General features: G+C 40.3%; 3 protein-coding genes across 3 annotated transcripts; 2 read left to right on the forward strand and 1 right to left on the reverse strand.

Moving 5' to 3' along the window:
• The first annotated feature begins 837 nt into the window (after positions 1-837).
• On the forward strand, positions 838-5,953 carry LOC115580794 (lactoylglutathione lyase-like). Its single transcript, XM_030415447.1, has 6 exons — positions 838-1,013; positions 3,525-3,607; positions 3,807-3,947; positions 4,182-4,249; positions 5,238-5,327; positions 5,517-5,953. Exons 1-6 carry the CDS (start codon positions 945-947, stop codon positions 5,606-5,608), a joined length of 543 nt encoding a protein of 180 aa, XP_030271307.1. The 5' UTR covers positions 838-944; the 3' UTR covers positions 5,609-5,953.
• A 2,651-nt stretch (positions 5,954-8,604) lies between these two features.
• Positions 8,605-12,568, forward strand: LOC115579802 (major histocompatibility complex class I-related gene protein-like). Its single transcript, XM_030413482.1, has 7 exons — positions 8,605-8,668; positions 10,082-10,351; positions 11,140-11,418; positions 11,619-11,921; positions 12,019-12,120; positions 12,357-12,374; positions 12,511-12,568. Exons 1-7 carry the CDS (start codon positions 8,620-8,622, stop codon positions 12,558-12,560), a joined length of 1,071 nt encoding a protein of 356 aa, XP_030269342.1. The 5' UTR covers positions 8,605-8,619; the 3' UTR covers positions 12,561-12,568.
• Positions 12,569-16,947: 4,379 nt separating this feature from the next.
• LOC115580380 (meprin A subunit alpha-like) lies at positions 16,948-21,730 on the reverse strand. The gene is made up of 2 exons (XM_030414666.1): positions 20,769-21,730; positions 16,948-17,843 (listed from the first exon to the last, which is right to left on the reverse strand). Exons 1-2 carry the CDS (start codon positions 21,562-21,564, stop codon positions 17,026-17,028), a joined length of 1,614 nt encoding a protein of 537 aa, XP_030270526.1. The 5' UTR covers positions 21,565-21,730; the 3' UTR covers positions 16,948-17,025.
• Between the last annotated feature and the right edge of the window lie 813 nt (positions 21,731-22,543).

Below are 22,543 nucleotides of genomic sequence, written 5' to 3' on the forward strand. Positions count from 1 at the left end.
AGAAGCAGATAAAATGATGGTGGTCCTTTCCATTAAGTCTTAATTATATAGACGTGGATGAAAGATGTTGAATCTTAATCTGCAATTTATGCCCGACCGTTGGTGTCAAGATAATTTCCCCATCAGGCTTACATTTTTAGATTTTAACCCACAGTGTACCATTCACAGCAGTGGCAGTTCTAGACCAGTTTTAATAGGGGGGCAGGTTGGGGCTGGCTCTTTGTTAGAGGGGCACATACAGCCCGGGAAAAAAAGACAAATCATTTTTTCAGACAAGGGATAAATGGGACTTAAAACAGTGTTGACAATTTCAGCATCTTTAATTGGGTAGTAAGCTGCTGAGACACTTTATTTCCACCTTTTCCTTCATTACAAAATCATTGCAAGAAATCTGTCATTGTGTTGTTGATGCAGACTCCCTGTCGGGGGGGCCACGGGGGGGTCCGGACTCAGAGTTACAGTACATCCTAAATGATGCTGGATGGTAGTGGCAGCCTTATGAAAGCGTTTTGATCAGCCACCATAGAAAATGAAGCGTCCTCATGGTGGTAGGCTGATTAGATGCATTTCTGTTTATCTTACTGTTCGCTGTTATGATCATCTGTAATGGATTTATTCATGGCAGTATCTTATTACCTATTCTTGCTGTTGATATATTTTTCCAAATGGATCGTTAAAGCTTAATGAAATGTAATCCAGTAATTAATAACCACGCTTTTTTAGAAATAATTATGCAACATCAAATCAGTCTTAATAGTAAAGGTGGTTGTCCACCAGTGTTGTCTTGTAATAGTTGCGCTCAAAATATTGTTCTCGATGCGCCTTTATTTTGAAAAGACCAGCACCGGAAGTGTCTCCATGTAAGACTCCCTCAGTTCGGTCCCACTCCCTGTCAGTCCACCCGGCCGAGTCACGCTCCCGCTTTACAACGTCTGTGAGCAACAATGAGCGATAAGGGTCTGTCAGACGAGGCAGTCGCGGCAGCTTGTAAAGATGGATGCCCGACGACAAAGGTAAGGCGAATAATGTGGCTGCTGAACTTGAACTAAACTGTTAGCATACATTGTTAATCCTAACAGGCCACCGTCCCGCAGGCAGGTCCACAAGCTGTGCGTCCATTATCCAGACAAATAAGTGATTCGTTTATGTTTAACCACCATACACTTGATATTTGAGATAATTATGTTACCACACTCGCTTGTGGCGAGTGTGGTAACATAATTATCTCAAATATCAAGTGTATGGTGGTTTTTATTATTAGCAGTTGCTGTTAGCTAGCCAACTCTCAGTCCAACTTTCTGGTGTGGAAATAAACTCAGTCCAAACTTGGTGCAGTGAACGCCTACGTAGAGGAAATAACGTGAGAAGTGTAGGTAAGTTAGCGTCAGGTATGTAGGCGCGGTCACACCTGGATATACTCTGCGGCGAGACTGGAAGAGGCTGATGTGAGCAGTGGTGCATGCACAAGCTGCTGGAGCTAACATGTCCAGCTGGCTAACACAAGCATAGACCTACACAACATTCCTACTGTAAGACTGCTGTGTGTGTAAATATATACATGCATGTGCTGAGTAATACATTGTTTTATAATAGTGGATATAGACATCTGTCCAACCTGTCTTGCAGCAGGGTTTCTGCTGTTTGCCTACACAAAGTTTTCCACATTCTCACAGATAATGACTGAAGGCCTCTTTAACTTTTGAGGCTCTGCCAGAAGTCATGGATGTACTTACCAGATGGCAAAAATGGGTTATGCTGCATCAGAGTGAATGTCTGTGGATGTGCGATATATTTTATTAGAGTCTGACAATCCTATATATTCACTATATTGTCCAATATGAAAACATTTTGTTTTTACATAAGTAATGCAGCAAAAAAGATGTGTGGGGTCTTTTAAATAATTAAATTCCAAGTAAAATTGATGGTTTCAATGTTCTGATGGACACTAAAGTTTATTGTTAAACCGCGCAATATTCTGCCTTGTTATCCAATGTTTGATAAACATATCGTGGTTATGAAGGATTGTTGCAAAACATGTGTTTGGCCCCTTTAATCCAGTATTAGTCGGGCTCAAATTATTGCACAGTTAAAACCTGGCATGTTTGGAGGAAGGGCACAGGAAAGGGGAACCAGCAGTAGCCACAGAGATAAGTGCCAATTGTGAAACACGCAGACAGACACACACACACACACACACACACACACACACACACACACAGCAGTAGTTCTGTAGTGGTTCTACAGAATATCAGGGGACTGTTCCACCAGATCTGCAACATGCAAACTGCATTTATAAATGACACTTCTGCTCCTCCACATCTCAGATGCAAATACTGCACTCTTATGTCAATGGCATTTGTGTGACAGCGTAATTCTTACATTTCAGATAACAGTTTGTCATACCCTATCCGTCCATGCATGTCCAAATTTGTTAATTTTTTAAAGATAAATACAGTGTTTATAACCACTTGGATTAGCTGGGAAATGCATTGACTACAGACGTAATGTTCTCACAGGACAGCAAAGGTACAAACATGATGATCTTAAAGAATACACAATGAAGATAAAACTACTAGCAGTATCAAAAATACTTTAAATGAGCTCCAAATAAGTAAAATGTAACATATACAATAATGCAGTAATAATAAGGACACCTTACAAGAAACACTTAACACAACGACAGCACATCAAATCGTATAAATCAGGTAACACTGATGTGGATTGACACAGAAAAGTACTCTTTCTTTTCAAACTTTTAAGTATGTTTAGTTGGTCTTGAATGCAGGACTTCATCGTGTAGTGGAGAATTTTCAATGGTATTAGTATGTTTTGCTTAAATACAGGCTCTGAATACTTTTACTGCACTACCATTTGCTCTCTGTGTGTTCATAGTGCTCACAAATGCCTTGTGAAATTGGCCGTAGTTGTAGCAGTAATCCATTTAGGACATTATCAGGCTTTTGTGCTGGTGTGGCACGTTGAACGTAAATCTAACTCATTTAAACATGCTGATGTGTTTTTGTCTAATAGCACTGACTGATGTGTATCTCACACAGATGTGGTGATCATTGAGTTACCTGCTCCTAGTCACACACAGGTGCAGTTAGGCTGAAATCACTTTTCACGCGTGAGTGCCAGGATACATATTTGCCACATATTTTCTTCTGTTGGTACAGCCAGCAGAGAAAAATATAGTTATTATGTCCTGCAAACAGATGTGTTGTGAAGACATCTGTGGGCCATCTAACACAAGAATAATACGCTACTTTATTCTGCAAGGCTCAACGTCATATATTTTCACATTACATCTCAAGTGGGGATCTGGTGACTGTGGCTCACCTACAAGTGAACCAAATGTTAACTTACTGTGGTGCCACACATCCTGATTCCTACTTTGAGCCACTAGAATTGTTGTTTCTTCTCTTGGATATGTAGTTTTTGTGATTGCTTCCTAGTGCTGCTGACCACTTGGTGTGTATGTGTGTGTTTATATAAAGCTTTGTTATTGGGTTTCTGTGTTGCAGGATTTCATGATGCAGCAGACTATGCTGCGGGTTAAAGATCCTGTTAAATCCTTGGATTTCTACACCAGAATCCTCGGCATGACGTGAGTATGAAAGTGGGCATGATTTCATTCAACTCTTAATTGTTGATTATTTCTACGTCCATTTCTAAATAGTGACACAGTGAGTCTTTGGCATTTTTAGTTGTTTTTGGCTGTGTTTGTTGTTGAGACCGTTTCCCACACATCAGCTGGATTTGTTGACTCAAGTGAAGTTTTCTCCCCACTGTGCAAAATCTTCCAGGCTCCTGCAAAAGTTTGACTTCCCCTCCATGCGTTTCTCTCTCTTCTTCTTGGGCTATGAGGACAAGAAGGAGATTCCTACTGATGTGAAGGAAAAGACGGCCTGGACCTTTTCCAGAAGAGCCACCATCGAGCTGACACAGTAAGAATCTGTGTCCTTGAGTTAGTCTGGTCACTTTAGACAGAAAATGACTTCACTTACTTTTCCTTCTTCCACCATCGTAATCTAAAATATTTCTGGTCTCAACAATTCTACAGTTGGTAACTGGAGAATCTACAATCTATAATGGGAAAATATGATCTGATCTCTCTAAACAGTGTTGTTGATTTATTCCTCTTTCCATCTGCATTCCCTCTCGTCCCTCCTGTCTGACAGTAACTGGGGCTCAGAGTCTGATGAGAGCCAGTCTTACCACAATGGAAACTCAGACCCACGTGGCTTTGGTAAGCTAGCTTTCTTGTTTTACAAGAAAGGTGCACCAACCCACTTTGTTTCAGTCCTGATGCCTGCCAGCTAGGCGTGGAGCCATGTGATGGTAACCTGTGAACATTGTAGGTCGCTAAAGGACTATGACATTTAAGTCCAAGTTTTAATGTTACCATGTTTCTAATAAACATTATTTTGCTTAGTGTCAAGCCCTGAATAGGGTTAGCATCCTCGCCTTCAAGCTCCGCTGGTGTTAGCAGCAGGGAGATGTAATAAGATCAGACTAAGACATCTGGAGCGGGATGTGGATCCTCTGACATCAGTTCTGATATCTGATGACTCATTTAAGTCAGAATCAGAACCTGATACCAACATTTTATTGGATCGATCGTATCTGTAATTTTAGAATAGAGATTTGCAAGTTGAATATTTTGTTGTTTCAAAAGAAACGATTGTCTTGTTTGAGGGCATACAGTGTGTGATGGCACTGAGCTGAAATACAGCAACACACCAATTAAACATGACTTGGTTTAACATGAACCAGTTCCTCTAACATTTATTCCCTCCTCATAGATACTGCAGTTTAACTTTTAAAGGACCAGTGTGTAGGATTTATAGAGAATCTTTTGGCAGAAATGGAATATGATATTCATTATCATTACCTGCGAATGAGCATTTTATATCTACAGAGGGAGTCCAAAATGGACAAACCAAACACATGTTTCTGAGAGGGCCCTTCATGTTATTCATGTTGTTCAGTTGTCCAGTTGGTTGCAATCTGCAACTTCAGAGCTAGATGCTGCTAAATCCAAGATGCTGGACCTTTAGCTGTCATGCACCACGTTTTGCGAGTATATACTGAATACTTCTGATCTACGATCTGAAGATATGTGCATTTATGTGTTTGTTTGTATCAGGTCACAAGAGCAAACTGTGGTTATGTGTAACCACCGTAGTGTGGATTTATAGTCAAAGGTCTGTGTTTGTCCTCCTGACATCTGACAGGACATATTGGAATTGCAGTTCCTGACGTCTACGAAGCCTGCAAACTGTTTGAAGAGCAGGGAGTCACGTTTGTCAAGAAGCCCGATGATGGTAAGATGTGAATATTGAGGGTCAGAGAAGGGTTAAAAAGATCAAACTCAACAGACTTTGTAGAACATTTTGTCTAAAATTACTTTTCTCAGTTGACTTATACACAACACTCAAAATGGAAATGTTTAGAATTATTACAGTTTTAACAATTCCTTCTCCTCCCTCACTTCTCTTTTTTTCTTCCTTCAGGTAAAATGAAAGGCTTGGCCTTCATTCAGGACCCCGATGGTTACTGGATTGAGATCCTGAGTCCTAACAACATGGTGTCCATTACCTCCTAAAGAACTCTGACAACATGCTACCTGCTGCACTGCATACAGGCCAGACCTGCTGTCGCTTCACTGGGAGAGCAGAACTTCGGGGTTTAGAGAAGAATTTAGCAACGTCTGCTGGATAACTGAGGGTAAATGGAGCGGGAACACTTGTGCCGTGGCAATCAGTACGCCCTGCTATGGGCCGGACTAATATTGGACACTTGATGAGCAAATAGATTAGATACCTGAGTTCTTGAGTTCAAAGTGTGTCTGTTGAGTTTGTCCACCATCATCAAGTTGTATGTCTAAAAAAAAGTGATGCTAAAATAAAGCGGTATTACTGTGTAATAAATGTGAAAGCCACCGTTCAAATGGCCTGGATTTGTGATTTCTTAAAAGTTTTGAGTGACAATGTAACGAATAATCAAGGTCAAGACATGTGGTGGGAAAGTCCATCTCAAATATGATCACAGCAAGAAAAATAAGGTGACCTGGGAGTTTCCTGCAGTTCAGCCAAGTTTAAAATTTCAGTGTTTCAAACTAACTGTTTCCACTATTTACATCAGTCTGAAGGAGACCGTTCTGGTTTGATTAGTAAAGGCAGAAAAAAGGAGAAATTTAACTAAAAATAAATGTTGAAATAGTTATTTTTTTGTTGTAAATGTCTTGGTGTTTGAGACAGTTGTCATCAATTGTACAATGTCATGAAATCAATTTGAAATTTACCACAAGCTATGATCGGTGCTGCTAAATGAGCAGGGAAGTGTTTACAGTGTCCCAATCACACTTTTGTGTGTGGGCTCAACTTTGATACATTTTCAAACTAAAACAATAAAATGAGTTGGTGACATCTAAACATCATGGAAAGGAATTTTGATCAAGGAAGGTTAAATCTATTTAATAAGATAAGAATGTTAGGTTTTCTAAACGGAATAACTGATTTTGACGAGACTGCAGTAAATGAAAGTTACTTCTCATGAAGCTTGTAGGTTAATAAAACGTTTCAAACTGTTCTTGACTGACTGATACGTCATTTAAACTTTGCATCATATCACAGTGGCATCTACCTGTTTTGCCTACAGTTGTCCCACAGGTTTCAGTGGTTATGTTGGCCCGCATGTGATAACATCTATATATTTACTACGACAAGAAACATTTTTGGAGAATGGAAATACAGCATGAAGTTTAATAATTTTAGCAGAAGAACCATGTGATGACTTCATAGCATTTCTATATACCAACCTGATGGCTTCCTGTGAAATGAGACACGTGACTGTTATCATTGACCTACTTACAAACACCTGACAGGTGTTACTGATCACATTAATGACTGTGATGTATAATTCTCCCAGTGAACCGTGGCGGTGTGACAGAGAGCCGCGATTCATCATATCAGTGAGAGTCTTTGGTGTTTAGCTCCAAAATAACAGATAGAAATGACATTACGATGGAGACGAATCTTGCAAATAGATCAAATAAATACAAATATATAAACTGGCGTACGAATGAATGTTGGAACAAGCAGCAAGAATGCGCTGTCAGTAATGATATTCAATGTTGAGTCAAGGTTTCAGAAAAATGAAGCAGTTCAAACAAAGTCAGTGAGTCGTTGTAAGTGTATGATACTATAAGACAAGAACTGTGTTAAAATATGTTTGAATGAGTTAATCAAAGTGAAGTCCATCTGTGTTAGAAAATAAGTCGATACATCCAATGTAAAGTTTGTCTGGTCTTCATTCGTTAAAGCTGTCAAAGAGTAAAAGCCTGTTTTTACAGTTTGACACTGGTCCATGTTCAAGTCCTCCTCAGCCACTGAAACAGATACACATTGTGTTTTGATCCTGTACCTGTCAAAGACAAAGCCGGGCCGGTCCAAACCGGCACTGATGCTTCTCTGTTTCACTGTTTGGCTGTTTGATGGTATGAAACCCTGTCAGCATACAGTGAAACATGGGACTGTTCACTGTGGAGTGAGGCAGATCTTGAATGCATACAGGTAACACAATGTCAGGTAATTAAAACAAGTAAGACAAATCATTTTCTCTTTTACATTTTAAAGAAAAGCTTTTCTACCAGCCAATTTCCACTCTGCACTCACTCAGTTAATTCAGCTGATCTCCTGCTACAACTGAAGGCTGGAGTAATAAAGACAAAGTTCAGACATGTGTACATTAAATGTGTTGTCTTTCATGAGGTTGAATTGTCATAAAATTATGTTTCCTATCTATCTATCTATCTATCTATCTATCTATCTATCTATCTATCTATCTATCTATCTATCTATCTATCTATCTATCTATCTATCTATCTATCTATCTATCTATCTATCTATCTGTCTGTCTGTCTGTCTGTCTGTAACTTGTATTTATCTTGAGTTTAGCAAGGAACAAAGACCGCAGGCAAACTTTTTGAGGAGCTTTTACCCCTGTCTAAACCTTTCATCCCCGCTGGGGGGAGCTAAAGATAAGAGGAAGGAGACGCAACTCCACTTTCCAACTTGTATTTGTCATCGTTATTTATAATTTAATGATAGTTGAGTATGTGTGAATTTGTATGACTTATTCTAATTTACCGTCATTGTTATTGATGTTTCCCATACGGGAATTACTTTGCCACACGTCACCTGTTGTGTATCTTCTAAACTTCCGTAACTCCGACTGATCCTCGGTGCCGCCGTGCATTGCTGGAGGTAAGTTATGTGGAGAAGTGCTGCTGCGCTATTTTATTGTTTTCTTTGGAAATTTAACCTTTTATGTTGTAAACTCTACTACGTTACCCAGCTGTTTTGTGCTGTTTTGACCATTAATATAAGTTTAATATAAGTCTAACTTTCTGGCCACCATTTGTAACGCAGCAGACCGCCTCAGAGACCGTAGCATACATTTCTTAGTGTAAACTCAGTTATTTTGTCTGTTTAGGAACAGAGGTGCAGATAAGGAACAGAAGGCAATTAATGTGCATTACTGTCTTTTGCTGCAAGTCATTGGGTCGTCTCCTGTCATGCAGCTTAGTGGATGAAACTTACTTCTCATCAGAACATGAAGATCTTCATTCTCTTGCTTCTCTCCAGCCACTCTGCATTTTCAGGTAAGATAACTTTCCTTGTATTACTTACTGAAGGCAGTTTCTGAAACACAGACGAGTTCACCATTAAACTAGAGACCTGAAGATGGAGGGAAGCTATCTTTATATTTCAGATCAACGAGCCTGCCCGGTTCAGGGTTCAGATGATATGAAAATGAATTAGGATGTGCCTTTATAGTCCTGTAATAACTTTGATTTGTGTTTAACTTTGCAACAAGCACAGATCCAAGTCTATTGTAAGAACATATTGTAGTCCTAAAGCCTGTATTACTGTGCTGCTGTGTTACTGGAGACTGTGTGTTGTAAGTATGAGGTAAACACAGGGGACAGGGCAATTCAGCAGCCTTCAAAACTTAAAATAATGCCACAACATTTTTAGGCTTTTCATCATGAAATAACAATGTCTACAATCGAAAATGACACCGTCTCATTACAGTAACTATGGATGTCCCAATCCTATCAAGTTATCGGAAATCCTCGAGACAGCGACATGGCCAGAAATATTACAGAGAGGGTAATTCAATTAATCGCTGTGGATAACCAGCTCATCTCCGTGGGAGAGAATCAGGGGTTTCTTTGCCATCTAGAGTTGTTTAATCCCCGGTTTGTCCTACCATCTCGTATTACATTATATTGACTCCACTTTCGAGTTACAACGTGCAGGTGTTCTGCGCACTAGTTTGGTGGGTCTCATACAGCAGAGCATGTACAACAGACAATCGATGAGGTGCTGAACGAGTTTGAAATAGACGAGCAACGCGTCCACGTCATTTTACATGACAACATAGGGAATATGTAAAAAGCAGTGGATGATATGGGGGTACCAAGCGTGGGCTGCGTCTCTCACACTTCAGCTGCTGTAACGAGGGTCTGCTGTCACAGTGCAGCGTCACACACTCACCTGCTAACACAAGGAAGGTGGAGGCCAATGTTGTAATAGCATATGCAGAATAAGAAAGAGCCGTATGAAAGTATATACTTTGTCTTAACAAAATAAAATAAAAACTTGTTAAGGAATGCAGGTACTTTGTTTCTTAATGCAGCTGTATTATCCAGGAAAATATTAGTTCGGGCTAAGTATCAGATCAGGACTCGGTATCTGCAGATGCTCAATATTAAAGGTCTCGGATCGGATCGGGGTAAAAAAAACAAACCTGATCGGGACATCCCTTATAGTAACAGTATAATATAAATATACTGCAGCCACAAAGTGTAAAGTCCAAACACCAAAATGCTTCTCAGTAGTTGGTGGGCCGTACTGTACCCTGTAATGATAGAATAGGTACAAGATACGTTAGATGAGAAGATACATGCTGTAGATGGCAGGACAAGTGTTGCCAGGACATAATGTTTATGATGAATGTGGTGATGATCTGTGTATTTATACTGAATGTATAAACCTCTTCTGTCCTGCAGTGAAACACTCCCTGAAGTATTTCTACACCACATCCTCTGGACTCTCAGACTTCCCAGAGTTTTTTGCAGCTGCAGTGGTTGATGACAATTTGTTGGGCTACTGCGACAACCAAAAATTGATAGTTGATCCAAAAAACGAGTGGATGAAAAAGTTATTGACAGATGATCCTCACCACTTGGACCAATACCGTTGGGATTGTTCTGAGGGGGACCCAAGTTATATCAAAGCCACAATCAGTAGTTTGATGCAGCGCTTCAACCAAAGTGGAGGTACAGTATGTGCTGCGTTATATTTCACTTTTACTTCATGAAATATTCTTTGTAATAATAAAAAATAATTTTGTAAGATTTGTATCAGAAATATTTGGAATTGATTTTATCAGCCCCCCTGGGCTGACAGAAAGTTTTCATCATGCACAGTGTGAAAAAAAACTGAATACTTTATTGACTGGTACTGCTTCAGGGTATGACTGGACCACAGAACATCTAATTGGTGTGCATTTAAACATGAGGCTCCAAGAACTTTTAAGGGTTAAGCTTCTCACAGGAGAGCAAGAAGGAATCAAACAACTCAGAATAATACGGTGTGGTGGAGGCAGGTATGCATTATAAATACTGGCTGCATAAACATAATTTTAAATATATAAACAATACTTCATCTGGATGCATGTACGCATAAATTAAAGGATACAACAACAACAAATCAGGAACTAATTGGCAGAATAAGTTCAATCAAACTAACATGTGGCAGCTTGGCCTCACACAGAGACACATACAGGACACACCCAGCATATATGTCCCCCTTACTAAACTCGTTCCCTGCACACAGGTAGGTGAATCTCTTCACCAGTCAAAGCCTCACGTAACTGATGCTCGACTTGACATTTTTTAACACACAGAATATAACTATTATAGTACAGAACTAGAGAAAACTGTTTCTGTGTTAGTCACTATAATAGTTTGGACTCAAACTAGGGACGCTGCATCACTGTTCATTGTTGGCATCCTGAACCTTAAAGTGATGCGGTGAGGTGTTTCTGTCTCTGTCTCTGTTTCAGGTGTCCACATTTTACAGAAGATGGATGGCTGTGAGTGGGATGATGAGACCGGAGAGGTTGTTGGTTTTAATCACTTTGGTTATGATGGAGAAGACTTCATATCAATCGACCTGAATACAGAGACATGGATCACTCCAAAACCACAGGCTGTCATCACCAAACTGAAATGGGATGCTGAGAAATATAGAGTGAAAGAGAGCAAGTATTACCTGACAGTGATTTTCCCTGAGAGGCTGAAGAAGTATGTGGCCTATGGGAGGAGCTTTCTGCTGAGAACAGGTAGAATCACCTGACCTGATGCTGTTTAATGGACACAATCATGTTCATACAGTCTGTCATTAGACACTGACATTTTGGCTGTTCTGAATTGTTTTTCCATCGATGCTCAGACTGAGATAGCCAATGTACACTTCTTGAGTTCAGTAAGTTTGCTGTCTCAATGTTTGAAAATAGAAATAGTTTCATTGGACTCTCTCCAGAGCTTCCCTCAGTGTCTCTCCTCCAGAAGACTCCCTCCTCTCCAGTCAGCTGCCTCGCTACAGGTTTCTACCCTCACAGAGCCTCACTCGCCTGGAGGAAAGATGGAGAGGAGCTTCATGAGGAGGTGGACCACGGAGAGATCCTCTCCAACCACGATGGAACCTTCCAGATGAGCGTTGACCTGAACCTTTCATCAGTCACACCTGAAGACTGGACGAGGTACGACTGTGTGTTTCAGCTCTCTGGTGTGAAGGAGGACATCATCACCAAGCTGGAGGAAGATCGGATCAGAACCAACTGGGGTAAGAGTGAGATCAGAGGGAGCTGAAGAGGAGTGCATGGGAATTCATGTTGGAAAAAGACAAAACAGTAATAATAATTCATTATTTTATTCAACAGTGAAGCCAGTTTCCTGGACCTTCCCCATCACTGCTGCAGTGGTTGTTCTTGCTCTCATTCTCATCAGTGCTGCTGGATTCAACATTTACAAAAGGAAGAAAGGTGAGAGAGAAAAAGGAAAGATTTCAGTACTTTGATTTCAGTCTTTCAGTAGATTCTTTTTTCCGTTCAGGTTGCAAAATTAAAACAAGCATCAGAGAAAGTGCTACAGTCAGCACTAAATAGACTGAGTATAAACAGAAACTCAGTTTGAGTGAGTAGAGGAGAGGAATAAAGTGATTAAAGATAATTGACATTTATAACTATAACTGAAATGATTTGTCTTGTTTTGATTTCAGCCATTAGCTCTCCATCTTGTAAGTAAGACTTACTTTGGTTCTATGATGTGACTCACTTTATGTTCACATTATTGTGCAGATGAACCTTTTCAACATGCTTCTGTATTTATTGTTTATAAAAATTCAATACAGGATGTTTGTTTCTGACCTGCAGCTCCTGAGAACAGCGCCGAGCTGACTGAGCAGCTGAATCCAGAGACCTGAATGACCTGAAACACACACAGTCACTAAAAGACAGTTGAAGATTAACAGTGAAGTTATATAAAAAAGGAATGATTGAAAAAGTGTAACTGTTCCATGTTCTATTGCTGTGATTGATTGTTTTATTGAGTGTCGTTTTCTTCCTCTAATGACGTACAGCTGAGTTGATGCTGGAGACAGTAATGTAAGATAGTTTGATTTTGGGACTTCTAATACCAGATTTGTTGGTTTGCTGTCAGTTGTCTGTGTAGAGTAAATGGAAGTACTGAACCATTCTGGGTTCTTTCTGTTAGAGATAGTTTGTTTTTACGCTGTTGTTAATGATCAGTTTAAGCTAAAAAGAGATGCCCATCCAACTGCTTCCTTCAACCCGTATGAAATAATCAGACAGGTGACATCGGGCTTCTTCAACTACTTTTTAGAAGGACTGCATTTGAAAGAAATGTTGTGCTGATGGGCCGGACTTTTACTTTACCTGTGTCTCACCTGCTCTAAATTTGATTGTGTTAAAACATGCACTTTTTAAAATTGTTTGTCATTGTTTATTTGTTTTCACAATTGAGAGAAAAAAACCAATGCACCCATGTTTTAATCTTAGAGGTACTGTAGGTTGACTTTCAACAGAAAAAACTAGCTCATGGGCTAATTAGCCTCCAAACAAAATGATCAAATGGCTGGAATGACTTGTTAAAGGGCCACATCTGACCAACAGGGCACCAGTTGAATATTTCTGGGCTACATGTTTGTCTACCCACTGCTAAAGCTTTAAGCAAGCTAGTTGCACAAAAATGGCAAAGAAGGAGCAGCCAGAATTTCCCAGCGCTAACATGCAACGTAACAATATGTTTGTTGTTTACATTCATCTAACTATAGAGGACTTCTGTCTGGATGCAGGCCAGGCTATATGTTGGCATAGCATCATCTACTTCATACTCAGCGGGTAGATGTTGAGGGATGAAGGAAGTGCAGAGTCAATTTAGCTGAAATCTGGACAAATGACATATTCAATATCAATACATTTTTAATGAACAGCAAACGTCACTCTGTGCAGCAGCTGGGGATGTGGATCCAGATCTATGGCTTCATGATTCTACAGACTTATCTGATCTTTCTCAGGTGATCTCATGTGAAAGCAGATGTAAAAAGATGAGAGACAACTTCCTGGAGTAACACATTGCAGAAAGAAAAAGAAACCAAGCAGACAGCTAACACTACAGGGTTAGAATGTTTGTTGTTGCTTAGTCACACCGTCAGCTGCTCAGGATGCCTCTCTCATTGGTTGTTGAGGTCTGGCTCGGTACAGATTATAACTTGTGACCATCACACATGTTTGATCTTATCGGCGCGACCCTGATGAGTCTGTCAGCAGCAACTACTTTTGATGATTTAGGTGGAGACAGGTTGAACCAGATAGACAGCAGTGGTGTTTGGACTTCTCAGTGGGCCGTGAGATTAGCCTGAAGTTTCCAGTTGGGCCAGGCATTGTAGTTTAGACTGAGCAGTTACAGTTTACATATAAGACCTTGTCATAGTGCAGTTTCTGCTGTTTGTTTGGCTGAGTGAAGAATTTCTCTTCTGATCTGATCAACCCAGGTGAGGAAGGAGATTCAGGAGACGTGATGCCTTACTTTGAAGTATTCGATGCTCGACAGCTCAACAGTACATGTAGTAACAGTGTAATTCTGTGCCAGTTCTACCGAACACTTCCCTGTCTTTGATCATTTAACCTGTTGCAGAGTATTCTGGAGATGTGCCTACCATCTCTTAACCATCTCTGTCTCTCTTCCTTCCACCATGTAACAGAGCAGCCTGGAGTCCGACTGAGGTATTATGTCTTGTTTCATGTTCATCTGATGGGTGCAGTTGTCCTGTTTTCATGCCTTTTGTTTCAGTTGGTTTAGTTTGTTTCTCTGTGTTAGGGTACAGAGTTAGTCCCCGGCTCTGACAGCCCTGGTGGGTTGGTGGCTGCCCTGCTTTTGTTTATTTTCTCTGGCCCATCAGTTTGTTTGTTTTTTTGTGATTTTCCATTTCTTCGGTTGTTGTACATTTAATAAATCTTCCTTTAACTGCAACTTGTCTTGTTTTTTTACGTTAGACCTCTTTTGTGTACTTTCTGTAACACATGTTGCATGTGTAACATATGCAACATGACTTAATGATGCAGGAAGAATGAGGAAGTGAGAACAATTTGACAAAAGTGTGCACATTGTCTGTTAATGAAGTATATTTTTTACATATATGTAAAAAAATAAAAAAGATCAGGTTGTGATTTTATAATACTGGTGATGAAATCAAAACCCAGATCTATAGATTTTTTTAAAGCACTTAAGTTGTCTCAACATGACTTTTAGAAATATGTCTGCTTTATTTTATTGTTAGAATTCAAATGATTGTAATCAATGTTGATTAATGCTGTTTCTCTACATGCGTTTGTCTCTTAATTAAGATCATTACATTTAAATATTAAGTATCTCAGTCATTTGAGTTATTGACATTGAGTTAATTGACAGTTATCTTATAATTGCTAATATGTTATTCTACTTCACACTCAGCAGTTTGACGACTGAAGGAAGAACAATGTCAAATCTGCTAATTTGCGACATGTACAACATGAATACATTTTGACTAAACAGAATTATATTAGTAAGAACAAGAACTTTCACCTCATAATAGAATAAAACCAGGGTTGAAGTGATATCACTAGCAACATGCCAGACTCCCTTACAAATCGAGTGATTTTAAGAGTTGTTGCATCATGAGGAGAAACTTCACAAACTCTGTGAAACAGTTGTGGCAAATTTTAAACCCTTTGTGCCTTCTTGTAAATTCTGCATTAAGTACAATACAATAAGATGTTTCTTTCCTTGTAAAAAGTGTCATCATCGCGGTAAAAGCCTGTTACTTTGGAGACTGAAAAAAGTGGAGAAAGTTGCCAAACCCCCTTTAAATAACCTCAGTTTTGAAACTGTATACATTCTGTGATACTCTGTACCCAGCACATTCTTAAATATTTGTGCCTACTTGTTTATTCGGCAGAAGTTATACATTGTTTGTGTACATTGTGTAAAAAACATTGTATTCTTTTGTTCTAATGAGCACCGGTCACTCAAGCTGGAACATATGATGAGCCAACAGTGACAACGGGCTCAACTACACCAATAAGCCACATTAAAATTTCGTGTCAGCGATTTTTTGATATTGCCGTTAAATGGTTTGATAAAGTAAATGCAAGATTTTGGATATAACAATTAAAAAAAAATAATTAATAACCTCACAAGCGAGCCTGTGAATATGATACTAGCTTTTGGGTCATGTTGGCCTGCATGTGATAATATCAATATATTTACTACGACAAGAACATTTGTTGAAGTTTAATAATTTTAGCAGAAGAACCATGTGATGACTTCATAGCATTTCTATATACCAACCTGACGGCTTCTTGTGAAATGAGACGTGACTATTGTTATTGAACTACTTACAAACACTTTCTAATAATTTTTCACTGCAGACATTTTGAGCTGTCTGACACCTGACAGGTGTTACTGATCACATTAATGACTGTGATGTATAATTCTCCCAGTGAACCGTGGCGGTGTGACAGAGAGCCATGATTCATCATATCAGTGAGAGTCTTTGGTGTTTAGCTCCAAAATAACAAATAGAAATGACATTACAATAGAGAAGAATCTTGCAAACAGATCAAATAAATACAAATGTATAAAATTAAAAAACGATGAAAAAATTTATCACAATAACATCAGAACCAGTTATGACTTCCACAAGATGTTAATGTCTGTTTGCATACTGTGAGCAATTAAATGTCATCCATCAAAACCTTGTACCATGAAAAAGAGGTTCACTGTGTAAGACAGGGAAGGACTGTTTGAGAAAATCAGATTGAAAAGTTAAGATGAACATAAATGGTTTAATAGGCTAACTATGTCTCAATGTCATGTGTTGCTACCTTCTAACTTGTGAGATCATGTCACTGTAACAATGCTCATGCTTTAAATAACGTCTCTAAAATATCCTACTCCAGGAATCTTAAACCAGTTTGTCTGGAGGTGTTTCCTCCTGCAAACTCACATTAACTCTTAATGTTGTGGAGAAATTATCATAATTTCTTTGTCCAAACTATTTTGAGAATTCTTCAGTAACCATAATGAAAGATTGTTTACTTCCTCTAAACAGATTTTGGAAAGGTTAAAGGGACACTGTGTAGTTTTATAGAAGAAATTAAAACTCAGACTTTTAATATTTACTATATTATTATATTACTATATTGAATATATTAACTATCACAACAATAGGGAAAAACAACAAGATAGCAATCAGTCATTTTGCATTAGCTTTATTACAGATCATGTTCTGTTGTCTGAACATCTGAACTAACATGGTGAGAGAAGCAACAATCTTCAGCAGTGATGTCACAGGTTGTAGCAGCTTTAGAAAAGCATCAGCATCATTATCAGCATCCGTAGAGCAGGTTGATCCTCATGATGTCCCAGTAGGACATGCCCTGCCTCTGGCCGATCTGCACGTTGGCGTTGGGGATGGGGGTGATGGAGTCCCTGCCGTGCTGGATGGAGAAGGCTGTTCTTCCATAGTGCATGATGGAGGAGTAGTCGTAGGGGGTGTTGAGGTTGTTGGTGTTCTTCTTGTAGAAGTTGTAGGCCATGTTGGGGTCGATGTTCTGCCAGTTGATCCTGACGTAGTAGTCGCGGTCGCTCCTGGTCTGTTCGTGCTGGAAGCCCAGAGCGTGGTTGATCTCGTGCTGGATGATGCCGTGGTAGAGGCAGCCCTGCTTGTTGAGAGAGAGCACCTGTCTGCCTCCAGTTCTGCCCAGAGCGGAGAAACATCCGCCTCTGTTCTCCACGCTGATGTAGTCGTACTCGTTCTGACGGGGGACGAAGCGGATGCAGGTGCTGCTGTGGAAGGCCTTCATTCCTCTGTCGATCTTCTGCCTCTCCCAGCTGGTGAACGCACCGCTCATGGTGAAGGGGATCATCACGTAGCCGTTGGAAGCTTTCCTCCACAGGCAGCTCTGGGACCAGCACGTCATGGCGTTTCTGGTCTTGGGAGCCAGCAGGTCTCCTTCCAGCAGCATCTCATCGGTGGCGTTGTTGGAGGTCAGAATCCTGCTGGTGATGTCCATGGTGTCTGGGACTTCTTCTTCTTCTTCTCCTTGGCCTCCTTCCTCCTGGAGAGGATGTGCCTGACAGAGGCCGAGCAGGAGCAGCAGCAGCAGGCTGGCAGAGGGAGTCATCTTCAGGGTCGGTCTGGAGGCTGTGGAGCTTCAGAGGAGAGCTGCTGTGGAGAGACTCTGTGAAGCTTGATGTGGGACTCACTTCAGTCCAGGCTCTTTATACTCTCCTCTACAGGTGTGTCTGCAGGAGGATTATGGGTTGGGGTCCTCACTGCTAGGCCTAAATAAACCTCTGAGGGGAGGACTCCACTGACAAACCTACTTTTTAAACAGTGTTTGTTATCTCTGGTCATTAGATGGATGAACACAGCTTCTGTCAAGATAAACACATTACAAGGTCTTCAGCTGACAAGACGTCACATCATCTCTGTCAAACTAACCTCAATTCAAACAGAATGATATCATTGTCTCTTTGACAGCTCCTCTTGTTGTTCCATGCCATTTATTTTTGTGTATAATTAAATAGATGCAAACAAATACATGAACAGATAAATATGTTGTGAACAGATACAAACACCATCTGAATACTTGCAGTAATATTTGCTTTTTTCCCCACTGATCTGTTACCGGGTCGATGAAGTTTGCTACAAACTTAGATTGGAATGTGTGGAATGAAAAAGGTCATATCTCTGGTTGGACTGTATTGATTTCGATCAATTGTTTTTAAACTGTCCATAATGAACACAACATTGTTATTGGAGTGCAGTGCAAATCAGTGGTCTACCTTTCAAACCTGCCGTCTACATTACCCATGATGCCACTCAGTGACATCACTGGAGGTCATTTATCAGATCACATGAAGCTTCCTCTGGAGCCACGAAAGGCTTTATTATACTACTGTTTCCACATACGCAGTAGTATTCCCCTAAACACACTTTAAAGTGTAAAATTGTTGGAGTCACCCTTTGAGTAGTGTAATATATGGTGAGGTTTGCTTATTGGCTTTCTTAGCCAAGATGATAAAAATTAAGTTATAGCTAGCAGCTGGTTAGCCTAGCTTAGCCTAAGGACTGGAATGAGTGGAAAACAGCTAACCTGGCTCTGTCTCATGGTAACATGATGAGCCTACCAGCACCTCCAATGTTCTCAAATACTGCTGTGGAGGACTCAGCTGATCAGGTGCCTTCGGTCCATGGAGCTAGTTCTTGATCCACTTTTCTCTTGGTGGCCTGTGAACCTGGGGATACTGATTCTTGTACAGGACAGGGAAAAAATATTTAATTGAAACAATTTTAATAAAAGCTGGTTGGTGAAATGGACGAGCATCTTACCATAATAGTAGGCATGTTGAAGAAGAAGGAAATATTCTTGCATAGTTAGATAAAACATTGATACCACTCTGAAGCTAACCCCAGCAGCCAGTTAGCTTAGCTTAGCACAAAGACTGGAAACAAACTGAACAGCCAGCAAGGCTCTGTTTTAAGGTGATCCATACAAAGACAAAAGTGTATAAAAATGTCTTGTTGGGGTTTTACAGGGGGTTATGTACTATTTTTTGGTTCGGGCACAGTTACTTCCTGGAGGCTTGTAGTCGCTGCAAGGTTGCCAGGTGTTCAATAGTCCAGCTCATAAACTCAGACAAAAGTACAACTTTTTTTTGTACAAATTAAAATAAATGAGATAAAACAACATAGTATAAACTAGGCTTACCAGGTGCTGGTTGTACATTAACTAGACAGACATACACAATGATTTAAACTACAAATAATTTTGTCAGTTGTCTGTGTAGAGTAAATGGAAGTACTGAACCATTCTGGGTTCTTTCTGTTACAGATAGTTTGTTTTTATGCTGTTGTTAATGATCAGTTTAAGCTAAAAAGAGATGTCCATCCAACTGCTTCCCTCAACCCGTATGAAATAATCAGACAGGCGACATCGGGCTTCTTCAACTACTTTTTAGAAGGACTGCATTTGAAAGAAATGTTGTGCTGATGGGCCGGACTTTTACTTTACCTGTGTCTCACCTGCTCTAAATGTAATTGTGTTAAAACATGCACTTTTTAAAATTGTTTGTCATTGTTTATTTGTTTTCACAATTGAGAAAAAAACCAATGCACCCATGTTTTAATCTTAGAGGTACTGTAGGTTGACTTTCAACAGAAAAAACTAGCTCATGGGCTAATTAGCCTCCAAACAAAATGATCAAATGGCTGGAATGACTTGTTAAAGGGCCACATCTGGCCAACAGGCCACCAGTTGAATATTTCTGGGCTACATGTTTGTCTACCCACTGCTAAAGCTTTAAGCAAATGTATAAAATTAAAAAACGATGAAAAAATTTATCACAATAACATCAGAACCAGTTATGACTTCCACAAGATGTTAATGTCTGTTTGCATACTGTGAGCAATTAAATGTCATCCATCAAAACCTTGTACCATGAAAAAGAGGTTCACTGTGTAAGACAGGGAAGGACTGTTTGAGAAAATAAGATTGTAAAGTTAAGATCAACATAAATTTAATAGGCTAACTATGTCTCAATGTCATGTGTTGCTACCTTCTAACTTGTGACATCATGTCACTGTAACCATGCTCATGCTTTAAATAACGTCTCTAAAATATCCTACTCCAGGAATCTTAAACCAGTTTGTCTGGAGGTGTTTCCTCCTGCAAACTCACATTAACTCTTAATGTTGTGGAGAAATTATCATAATTTCTTTGTCCAAACTATTTTGAGAATTCTTCAGTAACCATAATGAAAGATTGTTTACTTCCTCTAAACAGATTTTGGAAAGGTTAAAGGGACACTGTGTAGTTTTATAGAAGAAATTAAAACTCAGACTTTTAATATTTACTATATTATTATATTACTATATTGAATATATTAACTATCACAACAATAGGGAAAAACAACAAGATAGCAATCAGTAATTTTGCATTAGCTTTATTACAGATCATGTTCTGTTGTCTGAACATCTGAACTAACATGGTGAGAGAAGCAACAATCTTCAGCAGTGATGTCACAGGTTATAGCTGCTTTAAAAAGCATCAGCATCATTTTCAGCATCCGTAGAGCAGGTTGATCCTCATGATGTCCCAGTAGGACATGCCCTGCCTCTGGCCGATCTGCACGTTGGCGTTGGGGATGGGGGTGATGGAGTCCCTGCCGTGCTGGATGGAGAAGGCTGTTCTTCCATAGTGCATGATGGAGGAGTAGTCGTAGGGGGTGTTGAGGTTGTTGGTGTTCTTCTTGTAGAAGTTGTAGGCCATGTTGGGGTCGATGTTCTGCCAGTTGATCCTGACGTAGTAGTCGCGGTCGCTCCTGGTCTGTTCGTGCTGGAAGCCCAGAGCGTGGTTGATCTCGTGCTGGATGATGCCGTGGTAGAGGCAGCCCTGCTTGTTGAGAGAGAGCACCTGTCTGCCTCCAGTTCTGCCCAGAGCGGAGAAACATCCGCCTCTGTTCTCCACGCTGATGTAGTCGTACTCGTTCTGACGGGGGACGAAGCGGATGCAGGTGCTGCTGTGGAAGGCCTTCATTCCTCTGTCGATCTTCTGCCTCTCCCAGCTGGTGAACGCACCGCTCATGGTGAAGGGGATCATCACGTAGCCGTTGGAAGCTTTCCTCCACAGGCAGCTCTGGGACCAGCACGTCATGGCGTTTCTGGTCTTGGGAGCCAGCAGGTCTCCTTCCAGCAGCATCTCATCGGTGGCGTTGTTGGAGGTCAGAATCCTGCTGGTGATGTCCATGGTGTCTGGGACTTCTTCTTCTTCTTCTTCTCCTTGGCCTCCTTCCTCCTGGAGAGGATGTGCCTGACAGAGGCCGAGCAGGAGCAGCAGCAGCAGGCTGGCAGAGGGAGTCATCTTCAGGGTCGGTCTGGAGGCTGTGGAGCTTCAGAGGAGAGCTGCTGTGGAGAGACTCTGTGAAGCTTGATGTGGGACTCACTTCAGTCCAGGCTCTTTATACTCTCCTCTACAGGTGTGTCTGCAGGAGGATTATGGGTTGGGGTCCTCACTGCTAGGCCTAAATAAACCTCTGAGGGGAGGACTCCACTGACAAAACTACTTTTTAAACAGTGTTTGTTATCTCTGGTCATTAGATGGATGAACACAGCTTCTGTCAAGATAAACACATTACAAGGTCTTCAGCCAACAAGACGTCACATCATCTCTGTCAAACTAACCTTAATTCAAACAGAATGATATCATTGTCTCTTTGACAGCTCCTCTTGTATTTCCATGTCATTTATTTTTGTGTATAATTAAATAGATATAAAGAAATACATGATCAGATAAATATGCCAGCAGGGCTCTGTATTAAAGTAATCCATACAAAAACAAAAGTGTATAAAAATGTCTTGTTGGGGTTTTACAGGGGTTATGTACAATTTTTTGATCCGGGCACAGTCACTTCCTGGAGGCTTGTAGTCGCTGTAAGGTTGCCAGGTGTTCAATAGTCCAGCTCATAAACTCAGACAAAACTACAACTTGTAATTAATTTTTTACACTGTTTTTTTGTACAAATGAAATAAACTAGATAAAACAACATAGTATAAACAGGTGCTGGTTGTACATTCTCTAGACAGACATACAAAATGATTTAAACTACAAATAATTTTGTCAACAAAGCATTGAGTGATATAGCACACTTTTTCAACTTTGAACATCTTGGCAGGCATCTCAGAGTCAGACCTGCCTTTTCTCTCTGTGGCTGGTTGGCCCATGTTCCTTAAATCTTCCTTCCATACATGTGTGGCTGATATGGTCACCCCCTCCTCATAAATCTGACTGGTCTTTGCCAGGCTGTGGACTTGAAACAGCACAAAATAAACGTAGGATTGGA

The sequence above is a fragment of the Sparus aurata genome, chromosome 4, assembly GCF_900880675.1.
Source record: "Sparus aurata chromosome 4, fSpaAur1.1, whole genome shotgun sequence".
NCBI classification, from domain to species: Eukaryota; Metazoa; Chordata; class Actinopteri; order Spariformes; family Sparidae; genus Sparus; species Sparus aurata.